Here is a 21,062-nt window from a genome sequence, read left to right as displayed (position 1 = left end):
AAGCAAGTTCAGATCCCACCTAGAACTTGTCTGACCTGTCCACATGCTGAAGGACCTATTAAGCTTTGGTCTCTGTTAAGGTGTGTGAGGAAGGTAGAACTGTTACACAAAGAAACCCTGTCTCAAAAAAACAAACAAACAAAAAGGGAGACCTGCTACCTCTGAGTCTATGAAAGCTGGAAGCCAGGAGGCAGTAGGATGGACTGAGGGCTTGGTTTCCCATTCTCTGTTTTGAGCTTTTGTTTCTTAGCACTTAACTGAGTAGCCATTTTGCCCCATTTTGGGGGTATGTGTGGAGGGTGATGGTGGGGTATTGAGACAAGGATTCACTGTAGCTTGACTGATCTCAAACTCACAGAGATCCACCTGCTCCTGCCTCCCAAGTGCTGGGATTAAATGTGTACGCCACTATCACCTAGCTAAGAAACAATACGTTTTCTTTGAGGATGGGTGGGGGGATCTTTTTTCGAGACAGGGTTTCTCTATCTGTCCTGGAACTTGCTCCATAGACCAGGCTAGCCTCAAACTCAGAGATCCGTCTGCCTCTGCCAACCAGCATTTGGGATTAAAGGCATGTACTACCATGCCAGGCTAAGAAACAATTTTTTAAAATAGCAAAATTTATAAATAAATATTATGAAAGAGATGTAAGTAGAAGGCAAATGTATTTCTTTTCGGGGTCTGCACATTCTAATGGTTCCAATGGGAGGTTCCACATCCATTGGCCATGTATTGAATCTTTAGTTCTTTCTTCATCAAATATTAATTGAGCAGTATTGTATGTGCCAGGTGCTAAGTCTACAGCACGGCCCATAGCACTTATGCAAAGAGATTTCTCCATTGCAGAATGAGCAGGGTTAGAAGGTGCACCAGGCCTGGAGATAGAGGAGGGCTCCCAGAAGCGGTGCTGATATTAGCATCTGAGAGGCCAGTGGAGGTTATCAGAGTCAGGGGCCAGTACTACAGGAAGAAGAAAGAACCCAGAGTAGGGGGAATTAGTATTTCCAAAGGGCTCTAGGCTTTACTTAAATTAAAAGATGTCCTGCCGGCTAGAGTTTGCAGCAATGAAGAGAACATTCCTAATTCAGGACCTGCATGGTCCCTGAGGGACAGATACCCTGGACATGTATGAGGAGGAGAGGGTTTGGGAGTAGGGGAGCATTAGATTTGGGCTCAGCCTGAAGGGTTATCTGGTCCTTGTGGAAATGCTGCTGCTGGGGCCAGGCCAAGAGGTTGTGGAAGGCAGAGCTCAGTGTGGCTGGTGAACTAAACACTGTGGGCCATGAAACCTAAGCCAGCTAGACACTTGCTTTAGCAGTTGGGTTTTGGTTTGGTAGGAAGTGGGAAACCCAAATGGGCTTGTATGCAGAGATGTTTAGGACTGATACTTAGTCCTGAAAGAGAGCATTAGAATTAATCACCATGGAATTTTTTTTTTATGATAAATAACAGTTCCGTGAAAAGAAAATTTTTTTTCTCAAGCTCTCTGATCTGTAAAGTATAAAACAAAAATCTAATTCCCAGTCCCCAATTTATCAGGAACAAATCTATCTCGTCTTATTTGTTCCCTGTTATTTCTCCATTTCTAAAATTGTGTATGACACATAGTTGAAAGGCCAAAGCGTGGCCAGTTGGGTACCTTCGGCAGGCCCTGCCAAGATGTGCCACTGAAAGAACATGCCATGCACAACAGCAGAGTTAGTGCAAGAGATTTACTGGGGCAGTGAGAAGGAGAGAGGGAAAGAGTGAAAGGCCCCCTCGGAGTGGGGACACAAGAGAGGCAGTCAGACAGACAGACAGACAGCAGAGTAATAGGCAAGAGAGAACAAGAGAACAGACTGATAGAAGGGCACGTTCTAAAAGACGTGTGTGCTGCACAGTGAGATGGAAAGCCACCTGCTGGCAGGGGATAACTTAATCGCCGAGGCAGGCTGGCCGCCATAGTTGGAACTAACATTAGTAACATACAGTAACTTGTTGATTGATGGTTTATGAGTCACCTTTAGTTTTGAACCATTGTCCTGTGTAGTTTCTTGAAGTGACAATGTGGTAGATAGAAAATTATTTTCCTGATTTTTCTCAAATTTGATATGAATGCTTTCACTTAAAATAGTTTTCTTTTTAACTTGTTTTCAGCTTTCTTTGGAAATGATAAAAATGCTGTATCGACGACATTTATACAGAGGCCCAGCATGCCCAGAGCTAATAAAAACTGATGTTCTTATTAGCAGCCCCAAGCCCTTCCCAAAGTCCTGTGGCATTTTAGAGCAGCTAAGAATGTAAATAGAATGTAAATCTGATAGAATCTAACAATGTAAATAGAGCCAGTTTTGCATTTCGTAGTCATGTGTTTCTCTGGGATATTTAGGTGACACTTTGCATAGTGAGTCAGTAAACACACAGCTGACTGTTGTCTCCTGCAAACTTCTTCACTCAGAATGTTCTGTAAAACATGCAGTGGTAATGTTTGCCAAGCTCTAGGGGATTCCAGGAGAGAATGTTGTTTGGACATATGGAGGGAATTGTTGGTGAGTCCAAGCCTCGCCAGTCTCCTTGGGATGTAATTAGCGCCAGGCTGAGGTGAAATTCCACTGTTTACTCTTTGCTTTCAGGGATCCGGAGTGATTTCACTTACCACATTGGCAGGAAATGCTATCCAGCCATGTTGTGTGTGTGTGGGGGGGGGGGGGCGGTGCGGGAAGTGGAGGTGTAAAAAACAGTTATTCTGATAGTTTCTTAATACAGTGAACTTGGAGGAACTTCCTCTTTTCATTGTCTTTGTTAAAGGGGAAATGTTTGCATGATAAATGAACAACAAAAAGAGCATAAAAAAATCTGTAAGGAAACAGGCACTCTGTGCCACATCACAGTTGAGCCATGTTATTGTGAAACATTTTTCTGAAACTCTGGCTTTTATTCCAGTGTCTACTTGTGGCTAATCACTTCTTTGTGAAAGCTGTAATCCCATAAGGAATGAAGATAGGATAGATGTCACTTGGAACATGTTGTTCTGTGTGATTTATAATACTTTCTGAATCTTGAGCTTTCATTGTGGCCTGATTAAATTCCTGGTTTAGCCAGCTAGTTTACATACTTCAGGTTACCTAGGGTTTTTTTTTTTTTTTGTTATGTTTTTAAATAGAACCCTTGGAACTGGTGTTACAAACACAGTTGTAAGTTGCCATGGGGATGCTGGGAATTGAACCTGAGTCCTCTGGAAGAACAGCCAGTGCTCTTAACCACTGAGCCATCTTTCCAAACCCTAGATTTCCTAGTTTAAAGAAATCTATACACTACAGGGATTTCACTTGTATGAACAATATGTGAAGCCATTGGTCTTTCCTAACACATCTGACTAATAATGGATTTCTACAATATCGTTACAGAGATCGCCTTACAACAGGTTTCCATGTTCTTCCGATCAGAGCCCAAGTGGGAGGTGGTAGAACCACTGAAAGACATAGGTGAGAGGCTGGCATGCTCATTCTGCATTGGAACTGTGCCTGTTCATCCCCGGGAAGCTCTTTACATCTGTTGACTTCATATTCCTTCTACCTCCCTACTGCTTAAAGTATTATCCCTAACTTTTAATACCTATTAACCTTGGTTAAAGCCCTGTCAGAGGACTAGGGTGCTGGTAACTTTCAGAACCTCTATTCTTTCTTCTTTAGCCATTTTTAGTAGGTCTAGATTGAAGTGCTGTTTTATTAGCTTTTCCATAAGTAATTTCTTTGTTTATTTTTTTTGTAGTATAGTCTTTCCATATGAACATTGTTAAGTGGTTGGGACCTACATATCTGAGGCTAAAATTGTTAAATGTAATTTTGATTAACTACTTAGTCTATACATCAACTGTTGCAAAAATGCTGACACTATAAGCACCTTTCTGCTTGCTTCTGTGGCAGGTTGGAGGATAAGGAAGAAATATTTCTTGATGAAAATTAAAAACCAACCAAAGGAACGACTGGTACTGAGCTGGGTAAGCGAATTCTTTTGCTTTAGTTTATGCCAACAGATTTAAATAATATATGCAAGAAAGGTTTTTTGTTTTGTTTTTGTTTTTTGAGATAGGGTTTCACTGTGTAGCCCTGACTGCCCTGGAATTTACTGTGTAGACTAGGCTCTCCTCAAACTCACAGAAATCCGACTGCCTCTGCCTCCCGAGTGCTGGGATCAAAAGTGTACGTGCCCACTATGGAAGAGAGTTTTGATAAAAAGACCCTCAGAACTGTACTGAGCTCACACATGGTGATGTAAGGACTTTCTCAGTCCCACATCATGGAGGGTTGTTCAAATATCGCGGCTATACATTTGGTCAAGTATCAAATGTTCAGAAGGATATAGGAACAACCTGGAATTAGGACTGACAGTTTTGGAATGACCTGCAAAGAAAGCTATTGAGCATTACCTCATTCTTTTCTCTATGGCAGTTCTAGTGACACATTTGGTATGGGACTGGAGGAAGTCTCAGTCATACCTTGGTGTTCATATATGCACATACTATCTTTCCAGAAAAGGCCTTGAAGCAGCAGACTTGATATGGTTTCCATCTTTGATTTATAATTAAGAATTTGGGCAAATAAAATTAGGAAGAAGGACATAAGGATTTTTTTTTCTTTTTGGGGAGAAACAAAAGTGATACTCTGATATTTCTTCTTGTATTTCCAGGCTGATCTTGGTCCAGACAAGTACTTGACAGATAAAGATTTTCAGTGTATAATCAAACTTCTGCCTTCCTGTGTGGTACGTACAAGTCCTCCTGCTGTCCTCATTGCTAATCAGAGTCAGTGTTGTTTTGAGAGTGTACGTGGGTAGAAGAGCTGGAAATGCCCTGTAGGTTCAAGAGAATGGAAAGGTACAGTGACTTTTAGTTCAGACCAGAAGTGAGCAGGGCAACTCCCTTAGATCAGAGGTCCTTTAAGCCAGTGTTTGAGACATCTTCATAGCCCATTAATCATAGTAATTTAAGTGTAGTCTTTGTATTTTAATCAAATACCAGAGTAGGAAAGCAACTCTTGTCTGAACCTCTTGTTTTTTGTTTTGTTTTGTTTTTGCTTTTTGTTTGCTTGAGACATGGTTTCTGTGCAACAGAGCCCCAGGCTGTCTTGAAATGTGGTTTGTACACTAGGCTGGCCTCAGACTCGCAGACATCTACCTGCCTCTCCCTCCCGACTGCTGACATTAAAGGCATGTGCCACCACTGCCCATGAACCTCTTCTGTTGAATGTTTGAACACAAGGCTAACTGCTCAGGCTCTAGGTAACCAGCCTGGGTGAAGGAATGACTAAATAGCCACTTTACTGTCTCAGGTACCTTTCACAGGCTAGTCAGCTGGCCTTTAAGGAAACATGTATTATTTATACTAATACACAGTCTTAATCTAAGGCCATTTTTTAGAAGAAAGGACACAGATAGACTCAGAATATGTACGGAACATCTTTAGCACCCTTCAGGTGGGTTAATAATAACACCACCACCTGTTTTCCACACTCTACAATTAGTTGCTTGTGGAGTGAGCACAGTCACATTAACTTGTCTGCTTAGATTGGCAAGTTTACCTTTGAAGACCTCTTGTTAAAGCATTGAGGCCACTGAGTAGTGGTGGCGCACACCTTTAATCCCAGTGAGTTTGAGGCCAGCCTGATCAACAAAGTGATTTCCAGGATGGGATGGCCAGGACTGTTTCACAGAGAAACCCTGTCTCAAAAAATAAAAAGGCAGTGAGGCCAAATATTAATGAGATGTGATTTTATGCTGAAGAAAAATATTGTGGCCTTGAGTTTATCTGATTGTTTGACAGACTTTCAACACCCAGATTTTGTTTTGTTACTATTGTTTGCAGTAACTGAGATTGAACCTAGCACTTTGTATATGGTAGGCAGATGCTCCACCACTGAACTATTTCAGCCATAATTTACCACTTATTTTAAGATGGGGTCTCACTAAATTCCCCAAATTGGCCTTGAACTCACTCTGTAACCCAGACAGGGCTTGAACTTGTTAGCTTCCTGCCCCTACCTTGTAGTAATAAGGGCGATGGGGCTGCGTCCCCAGCACCCCAGCCGCCCGCTCGGCTAGCTTATGCCCCGAAATAACAACACACAAACTGTATTCATTTAAACACTGCTTGGCCCTTTAGCCCTTACTGGCTAATTCTCATATATTAATTTAGCCCATTTCTAATCATCTGTGTATGGCACCCCAAGGTACGCTTACCGGGAAGATTCTAGCCTATGTCCATCCTGGGTCGGAGCTTCATAGCGTGCGTCTGCCCAGGAGCCAGGAGCATGGCGTCTCTCTCAGGCGTCTGCTCCAGAGAGGAGAGCTGTCGAGTCTGAGCTCACTTCCTCTTCCTCCCAGCGTTCTGTTCTGTTTACTCCTCCCACATATCTTCTAACCAATAAAATGGGCCAAGGCAGTTCCTTTATTAGCCAATGGCCTTCCTCCATCACTACCTGAGTCTGTGATTATAGACCTGCACTACCAGGCTCAGTTACCCCTGAGATTTAAATTACTTTCAATGAATGTTTAGGAAACAAAACAAAAACAAGAAGGAAGAGCCTGGAGAGATGGCTCAGAGGTTAAGAGCACTTGTTCGTGGAGAGGACCTGGGTTTGATTTTGAGCACCCACGAGGTAGTTCACAACCATCCATAATTCCAGTTCTAGAGATCTGTCACCCTCTTCTGACACCCACTATGAGCACCAGGCACACATGTAATGCATATACAGTCATATACACGAGATAAAAATAAATAAATCTAAAAAAATTAAAACAATAAAAAAGAATACTTGGGGTAGTGACCCAAGCTGTCATACCAGTATTTGGGAGACAGAGGCAGAGGTAGAAGAGTTACCAGTTCAAGGCCAACCTGAGCTACATAGCGAGACTTTGTCTCAAATAACAAAACAATCCTCTTCCCAACATGGTGCATGTAAGAAATACACATGAGTTGAGCTTGGTGGCTCAGTCCACAAGCAGCTCCTTCTAGAATACATACAATGTCGACCCATTTGCAGGCCAGACCTCAGACATATTTTGAATGTATACTTGTGGTAATCCAAGCAAGGTCTTAGATTAGGACTGTCTAATAATAAATAATGCATTTTTCTGTAAAGGCCAGCTGATTAGCCTGTGATTCACCAGGTTACCTAGAGCCTGAGCAGTTAGTCTTCTGGTCCATGTACCCAAAGTTCCAGGTTATAGGAAGACTTTTAAGTCTTTAAAGAATTTGTCTTTCCCTCACCTTGCTTGGTTGACATTAAAGTCCCCATCTGAGGAAGATACTAGGAACTCAGGGAGGTTCATGCTACTGGCTTCTGAAAAAAGCCAGGATGCAAAGCACACTGATCATGCTTTTCTCTAGTTGTTATGCTCCTTGCCTTGGCACCCAGACAGCAGTGCAGAGTAAGTGGTCAAGCTGTGAGCGGAGACACACTTGCCCTGGTCTCCTAACTCTGTGGATGCACACAACAAAGTGAGACCTTCCATGAGGAGCCTGTCTTCCTTGAGGAGCAGAGACTTTACATGAGGGGCTTAGCCAAGCAGAGCTCTATGTAAAGCTTGCCACGACACATCTTCCCATCTTTCTCTTCTCTGAGAAAGGTGCTAGTTGATCATCTACTATCATGAAAGTAGTGTGTGTTCAGGGAATGTCACTTTGTACAAACCTAAACCATCAACATGGCGTTTGACTCTATATAACCAGATCATGAATCATAAATCCTGATGTAAACCTGAATTTCTTTTTTGTTTTGGCAGCACCCTTACATATATCGGGTTACCTTTGCCACCGCTAATGAATCATCAGCATTGCTGATTAGAACCTTTAATGAAAAAGGAACGTTGAAGGATCTGATCTACAAGGTATTACTTATAAACCAAGTTCATGCTTATAAAGTTATTCAGTCCCTTAGTGTGATTGGAGGTTTCTCTTCCACCTGCCTATTCTGAATAACCACTCAGAGGATTAATATTACTTATAAGTGCTTGGCTAATGGCTCAGACTTATTATTAGCTAGCTCTTATATTTAAATTAACCCATAATTTTTAATCTACGATTTGCCATGTGGTTCATGGCTTGTTACCTTGGTGGCTGGCTAATGTCTCTCAGACTCCACCCCTTCTTCTCCAGTGTCTCTGCTTGGATTTCCCACCTGGCTCTATTTTACCTTGCTATATGCCAAAACCCCATTATTTATCAACCAATAAGAGCAACACATATTCACAGCATACAGAAAGACCATCCCACAGTACCTTAGAACCTGTTACTGATACTTGATACATAAAATTCCAGAAGTTGAGCTGGGTGTGGTGGCACATGGTTAATCCAAGGACTTGAGAGGCAGAGGCAGGTGGATCTCTGTGAGTCTGAGGCCAGCCTGGTCTACAGAGTTCAGGACAGGATAGCCAAAGATACACAGAGAAACCCTATGTCAAAAAAATTTTTTTTTTTTAAAAAAAAAGATGCCATTTTTTGGGCTAGAGAGATGGCTCATAGGTTAAGAGCACTGACTGCTCTTCTGGGGTCCTGAGTTCAATTCCCAGCAATCACATGGTGGCTCACAACCATCTGTAGTGGGATCTGATGCCCTCTTCTGGCATAGGGTGTGCATGTAGATAGAACACTTAGAGCACTCATATATATTAAATAAATAAGTAAATAAATATTTACTTTAAAAGAAGAATAAAAGCAGTAGTAGGCTAGGTGGTCTACTGAGTGAATTCCAGGCAGAAATTAGGGAGTTTGAGGCCAGTCTGGTCTACAGACTGAGTCCCGGGACAGCAAGGGCTGTTACACAGAGAAATCCCATGGAGGGGGTAGGGAGAAAAAAAGCAGTCCTGGAGAATTCTAACAGTAGGCAAGAGTTTGGGAATTGCCCAGGATGAGGCCAACTATGTCCCTCAGATACAGAAGAAATAGAGCCCAGTCAGCCTCTCTATCTCAGCTACAGACTATTGAATTACATAAGCCCCACATCTGTGTGCTGGGGCCCTGGCACCTTTAGTCCCATGCGGTTTTACCTTTCAGGAAGCCCCAGGGTAAAAATTGGCTCTTCTGTTACTTATGTGTTCTTGGTTCCCTTGTAAAGGCAAAACCAAAGGACCCCTTCCTAAAGAAGTACTGCAACCCGAAAAAAACCCAGGGTCTGGAACTCCAGCAAATAAAAACATATGGACGGCAGATATTAGAGGTAAGACATACTTGATTTTGTTTAAATTGCACTCATGTTTCATCCAAAATTACAATTTTTTTAAAGATTTATTTGTATGTGTATGTTTGCCACGTGTGTGGAGGCCTCCCTCTGTAGAAGCCTGAAGAGGATGTCATCCCCTGATGCTGAAGTTACAGGTGTTATAAGCCATCCAACAGCAGTGTGAGGAACCGAACTTTGGTCTTTGGGAGAACAACAAGTGATCTTAACTGCCGAGTCATTCATCTCTACAACCCCTGGAGTGGCAGTTTCCATATGGGAAAGTTCCCTGGCAATATCCAAAAGCAGAGACATTGTTCTATTTATCTGGAACTTGATAGCATTGCTTTATTTTGCCCCAACAAGCAAATATTTGAGATGACGCTAGCAATAATATAGATCTATAAAGTTCTAAAAGTTTGGCTGAGTGTGGGTAAGTAAGCCATGCTATGTGTGAGACAAAAATCAAAGGACAGCTTTGATTCACGGTTCACAGACTGAACTCGGGTCATTTAGCCCAAGATTTTTTTTTATTTTTATTTTTTAAAGTGTAACTAACTCTGGCTGGCCTGGAGTACATTGTATAGAACCAGACTGACTTTGAACTCAGGGTTCTACATGCCTCTGCATGCTAGAATTAAAGACATGCACCACCATGCCTGACCCCATATGTCTTCTTAACAGAACTGTAAAGGGTTTTTCCTGTTTGGGCAGGATGGAGATGTAGCTCTACTAGACAGTGTGTTTTAGTGCTTCGAGGCACAAAATAATCCTCAACACCAAGAAAAATGGAGGAGAAGGAGAGGGAAAAGAGAGTATCAACTTTGGCCTTGTCATCCTCTGTGTAATATTCCCTAGGCTTCTTGGATTGTGCAAACCCATCTATGGAGATTTAAGCATAGTTCTGTGTTCCATGTTCTATAGATAGATAGATAGATAGATAGATAGATAGATAGATAGATAGATAGAGATAGAGTTCTGTGTCTCATGTTCTCTGTGTGTGTGTGTGTGTGTTTGTGTGTGTGTAGATATGTGTAGATAGGTAGGTACATATGTGATTTTGTGTGGGCACACATGTGGAGGCCAGAGGTCAACAGCAGGTGTCTTCCTGTCATTGTCCACCTCATTTTTTTGAAACAGGATTTCTCACTGAACCTGGAGTTCACCTAGGCTGGTTGACCAGTAAGCTCCAGGGATCCACTTATCTTTCCCTTCTGCCCCAGAACTGGAGTTACAGATGCAAGCTTCCATGGTGCTGGAGATCCAAAAATTAGGTCTTCTTGCTATGTACAGGCACTTTAATCCACTGAGCCATCTTCCCAGCCCCTTTTCCATGTTATATATATATTTAACTATAAATTTACATATATGTACTGCTAGCAATATATTTTATGCGTTACAAGTTTTAAAAAGAATAAGTTTTATTTATTTATTTATTTTTCAAGGCAAGGTTTGTCTGTGTGGCCTTGGCTGTCCTAGAACTTGCTCTGTAAACCAGGCTAGCTTCAAACTCAAGAAATTCACCTGCCTCTGCCTCCTGAGTGCTGCTGGGCTTAAAGGAATACTACACCACTGCCCTGCCTGGTGGCAAGAATAATTAATACTTTTTTTTAAGGATGAGATTTTTAAAGCCAGCAGCTGGAAAGAGGTGTTTCCGTGTCTCCTTCTGTCTTTTCTGGATTGCTGGGCACTCCCTCCCCACCACTGCTCAGTTCCTCAGGTCCTTGTGGGGGCATATGCACAGCTGTTGCTGAGGGAGTCACTGTTTCTCTAAGTTGAAGCTGAAAAGTTTGCTCCTTTTGGAGAGGCCAGAAACCTACTTTGTATTTTTATTATCAAATATGTCCCAAGTAGATATTGAACTTGAGATGTTCTCAGCTTAACCCCTTTCCCTAAGTGATTGGCGGAGACACTAGTGCCATAGCTTTATGAGTCGATGCAGGTGGAATGGGGACTCTCTCAGAAAAAGAGCTGGCCTGCTGGCACCAGGAAGTTCCCAAAGCAGAGCCTTTCACTATCAGAGCTATTCCCTCCAAGCTAATTCTCTTCATCTGGGAAAGAAGGGGATTTGGTGTTGTATCTGACAGTCTCACAGCCGGGAGGTACTCTGTATCACTCCTTTTTCCAAAGAAAGGATGGAGGCGGCATTTTAACTTTTGCTGAGGGATTAACTCTTAGTCTCCTGCCTGGTGAGAAAATGCTACTGAGCTACATGCCCAGCTGAAATGGTTTCCTTTTTATATTTGTTTACTTGTTTGTTTATGTGTGGAGGTCAGAGGACAATCTGGGAGTCAGTTCTCTCTTTCCTGTATGTCTGCCCCAAGGATTGACCTCAGTTTGTCAGATTCAGTGGTTACCTTCTACCCTGAGCCATCTTGCTCTCCCATCTTTTTTTTTTTCAGGGGGTGAGGGGAGGGGGGAGTTGGGTTTTGGTTTTGTGAGACAAAGTTTCTCTAACCACCCTGTCCTGGTTAACCACCCTTGTAGACCAGGCTGACCTTGAACTCAGAGGTCCGCCTGCCTCTGCCTCCTGAGGGCTGGGATTAAAAGGTGTGTGCCACCACCATTCAGTTTCCCCAAAAAATACTTAAAACATGAATTTAACCTATGTTATATGGGCATGAATTGGGACCAATTCAGTGTGCACATATTTTTTAATAGGTACTGAAGTTTCTCCACGACAAGGGATTCCCTTATGGCCACCTTCATGCAGCGAATGTAATGATGGACGGCAACACTTGCCGGCTGCTCGATCTTGAAAACTCCCTATTGGGTCTTCCTTCCTTCTACCGATCCTACTTCACACAGTTCAGGAAAATCAATGTAAGTGTGACAGTCTTGTCAGGTCTGTGTTTAGGTACAGATTACCCTATACATCATGAAGTGAAAAATATAGTTAGAGCATACCTTGTTCCCATTTCTCTCATGGAGCATTGCTGATCTTTAAGAGGCAAAGATGAAATGGTGGGTGGGACAAGGAAGGGAATAGAATTGATTGAAAATGACCTATAGCTTAAGTCAGAAAAATGCCTTGTTTGAAAAAGGCTTTGGAGTTGTAGTGGGAATGGGCCTGCTCCTGCACCTTGCTTCACAGTTAAAGCTTGGGCAGGAGCACTGAGGGCTAATGGCTGAAAGGTGAACATGGCACTGCTCTTTCTTCCCCAGACATTGGAAAGTATAGACGTCCACTGCTTTGGCCATTTACTGTATGAAATGACTTATGGACGACCTCCAGACTCCGTGCCTGTTGACTCCTTTCCTCCTGCACCATCCATGGCTGTGGGTCAGTATAGAGCTTGGGAGTGGGGTCTGCTGGGACTTGGTAGTCTGCAGAGCTCCTTAACCTCTTTCCAAAGTCCGAGAAAGATACAGAGGAAGTTGTCATCCTCCACAGACAGAGCACACATCAGTAAATATTCAGACAGCTTGTCTGTCTGTTCATCTGTCTCAAGCCTTTGGCAGACCTCCTCTAAACTGCATTGTAATTCTGGAAGCAACAGGGTGGAAAGAGAACTATGACCAGCTGGGGATTTAATTAGAAGCAAAAGTGAGGGTCAAGCAACTTGAAGTCAGATTTGAGGAACTAAGTACTTGTCAGAGTCCCATCCAAACTGGAATGGGACTTGAAGGAACTTCGTGGCTGGAGACCTGGAAAGTAAGGGCTTAGCTAGCTCATCCGTGCCTCCGGATTCTCAGGTAAGTGGGATCAAGAAGCTGATACAGCCTTACCCAAGGAGACTAAGGAAGACCAAAGGACAGATAAGGCATAAGGACTGATGTAAACTCACCTCAGACCCTCCTGTCTTCTGAGTGGCCGGCTCAGAGCTCAAGGCTGAAAGAAAAAGGGCCCACGGTAGCTTTTGGAACACTCTGCTTGACATGCAAATCACTTCATCAAGTTTCACTGTGCCAAATGAGGCAGTTTAAGAGAACAGACCCTGGGACTGTCTCCTGATGAGTTTGAACAGTAGCCTGTGAGTAGTAATCTGGTCCCTCACTTGTAGCATCGTGTCGGGTGATGAAGTGACAGCACTTTGTCCGCTGGTTTCCTTTAAAAGCAAGCAAGCAAGCAACAAAATCTCAAGTTCAGAATTTTACTTCTGTGTAATATTTGCTTCTCTCTAAAGAGAACAATTGTATGAATACAATCTTGGTGCTTTTCTCTATTTATCCTTGGAGTATACTTAGCTTTCTGTCAGCATGTGGTTTCTGAGGCATTTCTTTTGAATCATTGAAAATGCCAGCATTTCCCATCCCTCCCACGTATGCCATCTGTCTTTGTGTGAAGAGTTTTTGACACTGTCCTGATCAGCCCGCAGACAGTTGTTGCAAAGAGATGTCAAACTTTTCCTCAGCAAGTGGATCTTTGAGAGTGTTCTGTGGAACTAAAATGTGTATCTGTTCATTTCAAGTGGCCGTGTTGGAGTCTACGCTGTCTTGTGAAGCCTGTAAAAATGGCATGCCTACCGTCTCCCGGCTCTTACAGATGCCGTAAGTCAATCATATGCATTGGTTGTAATCTTGATAACTGTGCTGAACCTTGGACCACTGTGCCCAGAGCCCAGTACCATGGTAAAGACTCAGTGGTGGTCCCTGCAGGATTGAAGTGACTGGCTTATTGTGTGTCCCATACAGCATGATACCATGATCTTGCCTTGTGTCTCTCTGCTTAGTCCACTTGCTGTCCTAGAACACCACTGTCCTTTCCATATGTGTTTTATCACCATTAGCGTGTGTGTGTGTGTGTGTGTGTGTAACTGGGTTTTTGCTTGTTCATTTCATCACTGGGCACTAGCTATTCAACTCCTAGCTAACAAATACCAAACCTTGTGCTAAGGGTCTTATACTCAAAAGACCTCCTATCAACAGAGTTGTGAGGAGTTGAGAGAGCTGATACCTGCCTGGGGCCCCTCCTTTAGGTACTGTTCCTTCATGGAGAGGCTAAGGGTGGTATCACTGAAGTCAGACAAACTTGTGAATGGATCTCAGCTTCATTCCTTATTCCAGGAAGACTTGGGCAAGCTTCTTCTGCATGTTGAGAAATTTCTCTAGCTCTGCCTGCTTTATCTGCACCAGCCTGTTGTATAGCAAAGTTCTTCAGGAAGTAGTAACAGCAGCCAACAAAGTGGGGGGAAAAGTCCTTCATCCCATCCCTTCTTCTGACGTGGTTAGAGAAGCCTGCTGTAGGCCAGGCTGGTGAGCAGAAGAAACAAGCCCTTGTCCGTGGATGTGACGCTGCGGCACCTGTTTCCAAGCCAGCAGCCACTGGTGACCATGTTCATGTGAAAGAACAGGTCCACTCTGAAAACTGCAACGTTTCCCACAGACTCCTAATCAAAGTGCATTTGGCTAGGGAACAGTGTGAGGCTGATGTACTTGAGTGTGCACTGGGTTCCCTTCCCCAGGTCTCTGGTTGTCCCCAGTCCCAGCAACAAGCACGTTTTGTCTTCTAAATCTTTGTACCTCATGGGCTTCAGCTTTGAGCACCATAGCTGAAGAGATGTGACTATGTTTAGTGGAAATATGAGGTCTGGAAGTAGTGGATGAGCTGCAGGGGAGGGCTCTGGGAAGGGCAACTGCCATTTCTGCAGGGGCTGAGTTACTGTCTTTAGACAAGAATTCTCAATTCAGATCCCTTAACCACTTGGACACTACCCAAGCAAGTCTTCTGACCCAAGCTGTTAGTGTTCCTCCTGCTGCTGTTTTTAATAACATACCTCTGAAGAAAGAATACAATCCAGAAACTGCTGCTTTAGAATGAAGTATGAGAAACAGAAGGAAATGATTTTTCTCTTAGAGTCCAATCATGACAATTCAAAATGTATTAAGTTCTAGAATAAACAACCTTTTCTGAGGCAAGAAAAAAAACAATTCTGTTCAGAAACATCTGCTAAATATATTATTTGCAACATTTTGTGAACTGGGGTTTATGAAGATTTTTTTTTTTACAAATATTATATTGCTCACAGTATTAAGTATAACTGACCTGGTCCCCTTCCTAATACCACCTCTGAGGGCACAGCAAGTGACGTTTAAATGCCTTTGCCTTAACTAACAAACTTAGTGCTGGACTGGGTGGCTCAGGGACTGAGCTATCCTGAGCTGCTCTTACCTGCCCCAGAGAGTGTTTCTGGTTTAAGAAAGATTTTCTTCTTCATGTTACCGGAAATAAAACCAGGGCCTTACACATTTGTTTCTTTTCTTATAGATTATTCAGTGATGTTTTACTAACAACTTCTGAAAAGCCACAGTTTAAGGTAAAGCAAATTATATAAATTTTGGATGTGTTGAATAAGTAAGTTGGCTTTGAAAAACTTTAAAAACAACAAAATAGTCATAATATAAAAAATTGGGAAACAATCTAAATATCCTGTAGCTAGTTATTGTTTTGATCATCTGTGATGCATGCAGTTGATTTGGTTTGGGGTTTGTTTGGGGTTTTTTGTTTTGTTCTTTTGGTTTTGTTTGTTTGTTTGTTTTAGCAGACTTGGATGGCCTGAAACTCGCAGCAGTCCTCTCATGCCTGCCTCCCTAATGCTGGGTTATAGGCATACACCACCATGTCCAGCTGTAGTGCGTGTATCTAAAAATAAAAGTAAAATGTATCTAGGCATTGTAATAATGTGGAAAGTTTATTTATCAACAAAATAGTGGGATCTGGAAGATAGAATATAAACCCAAACATCTGAATCTAAAGAAAAACCTGGAAAGAAGTCTCAAGAGAAGCAGTATCTGTGGTAGGACAATCATGGGCTTGTAACTGAAAAGCCAGAATCAGGCCTCACACTGCTCTGTGGATGCTAGTAACAATCTGATGTTTAGAGCCATGTCCATCTCTGTGCGGGGGCGGGGGTGGGACTGGCTGGTACACTACAGCATAGGAAGCAGCAACACCCCTGGCTCTCCCCGATGGCAGTCAAATTTCTACCTCATATGGTCCTTCAGTTGTTTTTGTTTTAGAAATCTACATATTGGTTTCCACAGTGATTATATCATCATACTGACAGTACACAAAGTTCTTGTTTCTCTACATCCCTTCCAAGACTTGTTACTCTGTTTTATATGTATAAGTGTTTTGTCTGCATATTTGTCTATGTACTACACATACGTTTGGTGCCTGCAGAAGCCAGGAAAGGGCATTAGATCCCCTGGAACTACAGGTATAGTTAAATGGCCACAAGCTGCCATGACGGTCCTGGGGACCAAACATAGGTCCTATGCAAGAACAGAAGGTGCTCTTAACTACTAGCCTTTCTTTTAGCCAAACTAGTTATAATTCCTTATTATATCTAGTGGTAACTCTAACCAAACAAGTGAAAGACCTGTATGACCAAGAGCTTTAAGTCTTTGAATAACAAAATTGAAAAGGGTATCAGAAAATGGAAAGGTCTCCCATGCTCATGAATAGGTAGGCTTAACATAGTAAAAATGGCAATTTTATCAAAAGCAATCTACAGATTCAATGCAATGCCATCAAAATCCCAGCACAATTCTTCACAGACCTTGAAAGAACAATACTAAATTTCATATGGAAAAGCAAAAAACGCAAGATAGCCAAAACAACCCTTTACAATAAAGGAACTTCTGGAGGCATCACCATCCCTAACTTCAAACTCTAATATTGAGCTACAGGCATAAAACAGGCAGATGGACCAATGGAATCAAATCAAAGACCCTGATACTAACCCACACACCTATGAATGCCTGATTTTTGATAAAGAAGCTAAAGATATAAACTGGAAATACGAAAACATCTTTAACAAATTGTGCTGGTCTAACTGGATTTCGACATGTAGAAGAATGCAAATAGATCCATATCTATTGCCATGTCCCAAACCCAAGTCCAAATGGATCAGAGACCTCCACATAAATCTAACCACACTGAACCTCATAGAAGAGAAAGTGGAAAGTACCCTTGAACACATCAGCACAGGAAATCACTTCTTAAATTATAACACCAGTAGCACAGACACTGAGAGCAGCAATTAATAAATGGAAACTTCTGAAACTGAAAAGCTTATGTAAAGCAAAGGGCACGGTCAACAAGACAAAGGGGCAGATTACAGAATGGAAAAAGATCTTCACCAACCCTGCACCTGATAGAGGGCTGATCTCCAAAATATACAAAGAACTGAAGAAACTACACATCAAATTACCAAATAATCCAATTAAAAAATGGGATACAGATCTAAACAGAATTCTCAACAAAAAAAATCCTTAAAAGTGTCAAAAAACACTTAAGGAAATGCTTAACATCCTTAACTGTCAGAGAAATGCAAATCAAAACAACTCTGAGATACCATCTTACACCAGTAAGAATGGCCAAAATAAAAAACAGTTATAACAACTTATGCTGAAGAGGATGTGGAGTAAGGGGAATACTAACTACTCCATTACTAGTGGAAGTGCAAACTTGTATAGCCACTGTGGAAATCAGTATGGTGGTTTCTCCGAAAATTAGGAATCAGTCTACTTCAAGACTCAGTAATACTACTTTTGGGCAAATACCCAAAGGATGCACACTCATACCACAAGACATTTGCTCTACTATGTACATAGTAGCATTATTTGTAATAGCCAGAACCTATAAACAACCTAGATGCCCCTCAACCAAAGAATGGATAAAGAAAATGTGTAACATTTACACAATGGAATACTACTGAGTGGAAAAAACAAACAAACAAAAAAATGACATCTTGATATTTGCAGCAAATGGACAGAATTGGAAAAAAAAACATCTTGAGTGAGGTAACCCAGACTCAGAAAGACAAATATAGCATGTACTTATAGTATGTACTTATTCATAAGTGGATATCAAACATAAAGCAAAGGATAACCAGCCTACAATCAACAACCCCAGAGAAGCCAGAACCCTCATCCCAGAAACAGATCGAAGCAGATGCAGAGATCCACAACTAACTGCTGGGCCGAGCTCTCGGAGTACAGTCGAAGAGAGAGAGGAGCAGTAATAACAACAAAGGGGTCAAGACCATGATGGGGAAACACATAGAATCAACTGATCTGAGCTAGTGGTAGCACACTGACTCAGGACTAACAGCTAGGGAACCTGCATAGGACTGTACTAGGCCCCTGAATGCAGGTGACAATGGTTTGTCGTGGGCAGTATGTGGAGCCACTGGCAGTGGGACCAGGATCTAACCCTAATGTATGAACTGACTTTGTAGAGCCCACTCTCTATGGAGAGATACCTTGTCAGCCTAGGCACAGGGGTGGGGGGTATGGTCCTGCCTCAACAAGGTGGTGGGACAGACTTAGTTGAATTCCCAGGGGAGGCCTTACCCTCTCTGAGGAGCAGAGCAGATGAAGGGAAGGTTGGGAGAGAGGGAGGGGAAACTTGGATTGGTATGCTTAAAAAATACAAAGTATTGTATAATAAAAAAAAAAAACCTTGTTATTCTTATTTGTCTGTTTTTTGCAACAGGGTCTCACTATGTTGCTCAAGATGGCCTGAAACTTGCTATAGCCCAGGCTAGCATGGAACTTAAATTCTCCTGCCTTGGCTTCTCAAGTGCTGGGATTAAAAGAATGTGCTACCATGCAGACTGAATTTATGTTTTTTTTTTGATAGTGGCCATCATAATAGTTATGAAGTGACATGCTATCTTTTTTTTAATATTTATTTATTTATTATGTATACAATATTCTGTCTGTGTGTATGCCTGCAGGCCAGGAGAGGGCACCAGACCTCATTACAGATGGTTGTGAATCACCATGTGGTTGCTGGGGATTGAACTCAGGACCTTTGGAAGAGCAGGCAATGCTCTTAACCTCTGAGCCATCTCTCCAGCCCCCTGTGACATGCTATCTTAGTGTGAATTTAATTTGTGTTTCTTCAGTATTGAACATCTTTTTTACCTGGTGAAAAGACCATTTGATAATGCATATTTTTTTACCATCTATATTTTTTCTTTGAAGAAATGTCATTAAAACTTTTCCCATTTTAAATTGGGTTTCATTTTTTTTGTTCATATCTTCTGATATTACGTCCTTGTTGATGGTATCCTTTCTTGAACAAGTTTTAATTTTGATGAGTCCAAGTTATTCATTGTTTTCTTTTATTGCCTATGTTTTTGGTATCGTATCCAAGAAATCCTTTCCAGCTGGGTAGGATAGTATGTGCCTGTAATCTCTGAGGCAAGAGAATCATTAGTTAAGGCCAGAATAGGCAAAATACCAGGCTATCCTGGGCCGTACAGTAAGATCCTCCCTTAAGAAAATGGGCCAGTCAGGCAGTGGTGGTGCACACCTTTAATCCCAGCACTCAAGAACTTGGTCTACAGAGTTGAGTTTCAGGACAGCTAGGACTGTTACATAGAGAAACCCTGTCTCAAAAAACGAGAGAGAAAGAGAGAGAGAGAGAGAGAGAGAGTGTGTGTCCTGGAGATGGGTGGTGGCAAACACAGCAACTGAGGAAGCTGCAGCAGAAGGATCTCAAATTCAAGTTTGCTTGTGCTTCTGAGTGAGTTCAAGGCCAGTCTGAACAACTCCCAGAGATGCTGTCCCCAAAACAAAGACAGACAAATGAATAAGTAAATTAATTTTTTGAGTAAAAAGAAAATAATAGCCTGGTGGTGGTGGCACATGCCTTTAATCCCAGTACTCGGGAGGCAGAGGCAGATGGATCTGTGAGTTTGAGGCCAGTCTGCTCTACTGAGTAAGTTCCAGAACAGCCAGGGCTATACAGAGAAGCCCTGCCTGGAGGAGGAGAAAGAAGAAAGAAAGCATTGACAAACCCAGTGCCACAGTGCCCCTTCCCTGTGCTGTAGCAGCTCTGCTGTTTTAAGTATTACATTTTGGTCTTGCACCTGTGTTGAATTACTTTGAGATTACTTTGGCAATTCTGGAACCCCTTGAATTATTTGAAGCATGGTGTGTTTATGGTTTATTTATTTATTTAATTTTGTGTTTGTTGCCCGAAAGTTCTGTCGAAGTGAATATAGCTGACATAGATGGAGTGTGCAGTTTTAACTGGTTCTATTCTAGAGGACGTCCCATGTGATCATGGCTACTGCTGAGTGTGTTCAGGACTCCGGAGACTCCAACCACTTCAATCATTAGTTCATGTACTACTTCTTTCAGATTCCCACAAAATTAAAAGAGGCATTGAGAATTGCCAAAGAATGTATAGAAAAGAGACTCATCGAAGAACAGAAGCAGGTAAGCTGGCAATAGTTATTCAATATTAGTGCCTCTATTCCCTGCCATGAGGTTCACAGTGATTGTCTTTGACTCTTTACTTGGTAAACATTATGTGCATAGTTGCTCTCAACCAGATTTTGGGCTAAGTGCTGTAACGCAGAGTACCATATCTTATAGTCCAGCCCTCAGTCTGTGAGAAACAAGGACACACACATGGTAGGGTTTCCTGGGTGGAGTGGTTGGCAGCACTCCTGTGCCACATTTTTCTGTAGAGTGAGGGTAGAAGGAACAGGAAAGTGAGAAGGATCATCACTTAGCATACCCTTCTCCCATAGATCTTGACATAGCCACGAGACTGACAGCAGGCTAAGAAAGGCCTGTTTATCCTAACAGTTTAATGTGATCATACACACAGATGTCTCCTTAGGATCCTGCTGTAGATAGGATTTCCTTACACTTATGGGGGATTGTCATCTCTTAAAGATTCACCAACATCGAAGACTAACAAGAGCTCAGTCACACCACGGGTCTGAGGAAGAAAGGAAAAGGAGAAAGATCCTAGCTCGAAAGGTAAGCCTGTTGTCCCTGTGTGAAAGTGGAAATTGCACTTATTCTTTATTTTTGTGTGGCTTTTTTTTTTTAATTTTTGGTTTTTTGAGACAGGGTTTTTGTTTGTTTGTTTGTTTGTTTGTTTGTTTTGTGTGTGTG

At 42.2% G+C, this 21,062-nt stretch overlaps 1 protein-coding gene across 13 annotated transcripts in view; it reads left to right on the top strand.

Moving 5' to 3' along the window:
- Pxk (PX domain containing serine/threonine kinase like) overlaps positions 1-21,062 on the top strand; it is a 68,611-nt gene that overhangs the window by 33,043 nt on the left and 14,506 nt on the right. For all 13 annotated transcript variants that reach the window (XM_041662481.1, XM_041662480.1, XM_041662490.1 and 10 more), the window contains 11 exons: positions 3,387-3,464; positions 3,906-3,979; positions 4,669-4,743; positions 7,762-7,866; positions 9,093-9,194; positions 11,856-12,017; positions 12,360-12,477; positions 13,607-13,685; positions 15,403-15,451; positions 20,295-20,372; positions 20,838-20,924. In XM_041662481.1, coding sequence (XP_041518415.1) covers positions 3,387-3,464; positions 3,906-3,979; positions 4,669-4,743; positions 7,762-7,866; positions 9,093-9,194; positions 11,856-12,017; positions 12,360-12,477; positions 13,607-13,685; positions 15,403-15,451; positions 20,295-20,372; positions 20,838-20,924 — 1,007 coding nt within the window. The remainder of the gene's footprint in view (positions 1-3,386; positions 3,465-3,905; positions 3,980-4,668; positions 4,744-7,761; positions 7,867-9,092; positions 9,195-11,855; positions 12,018-12,359; positions 12,478-13,606; positions 13,686-15,402; positions 15,452-20,294; positions 20,373-20,837; positions 20,925-21,062) is intronic.

The sequence above is a fragment of the Microtus oregoni genome, unplaced genomic scaffold (assembly GCF_018167655.1).
Source record: "Microtus oregoni isolate MIOR12 unplaced genomic scaffold, Mior012 000013F_ref0000133, whole genome shotgun sequence".
NCBI lineage: Eukaryota > Metazoa > Chordata > Mammalia > Rodentia > Cricetidae > Microtus > Microtus oregoni.
Note: the sequence above shows the minus strand (reverse complement) of the source record. Positions and strands in the feature narration are given on the sequence as shown.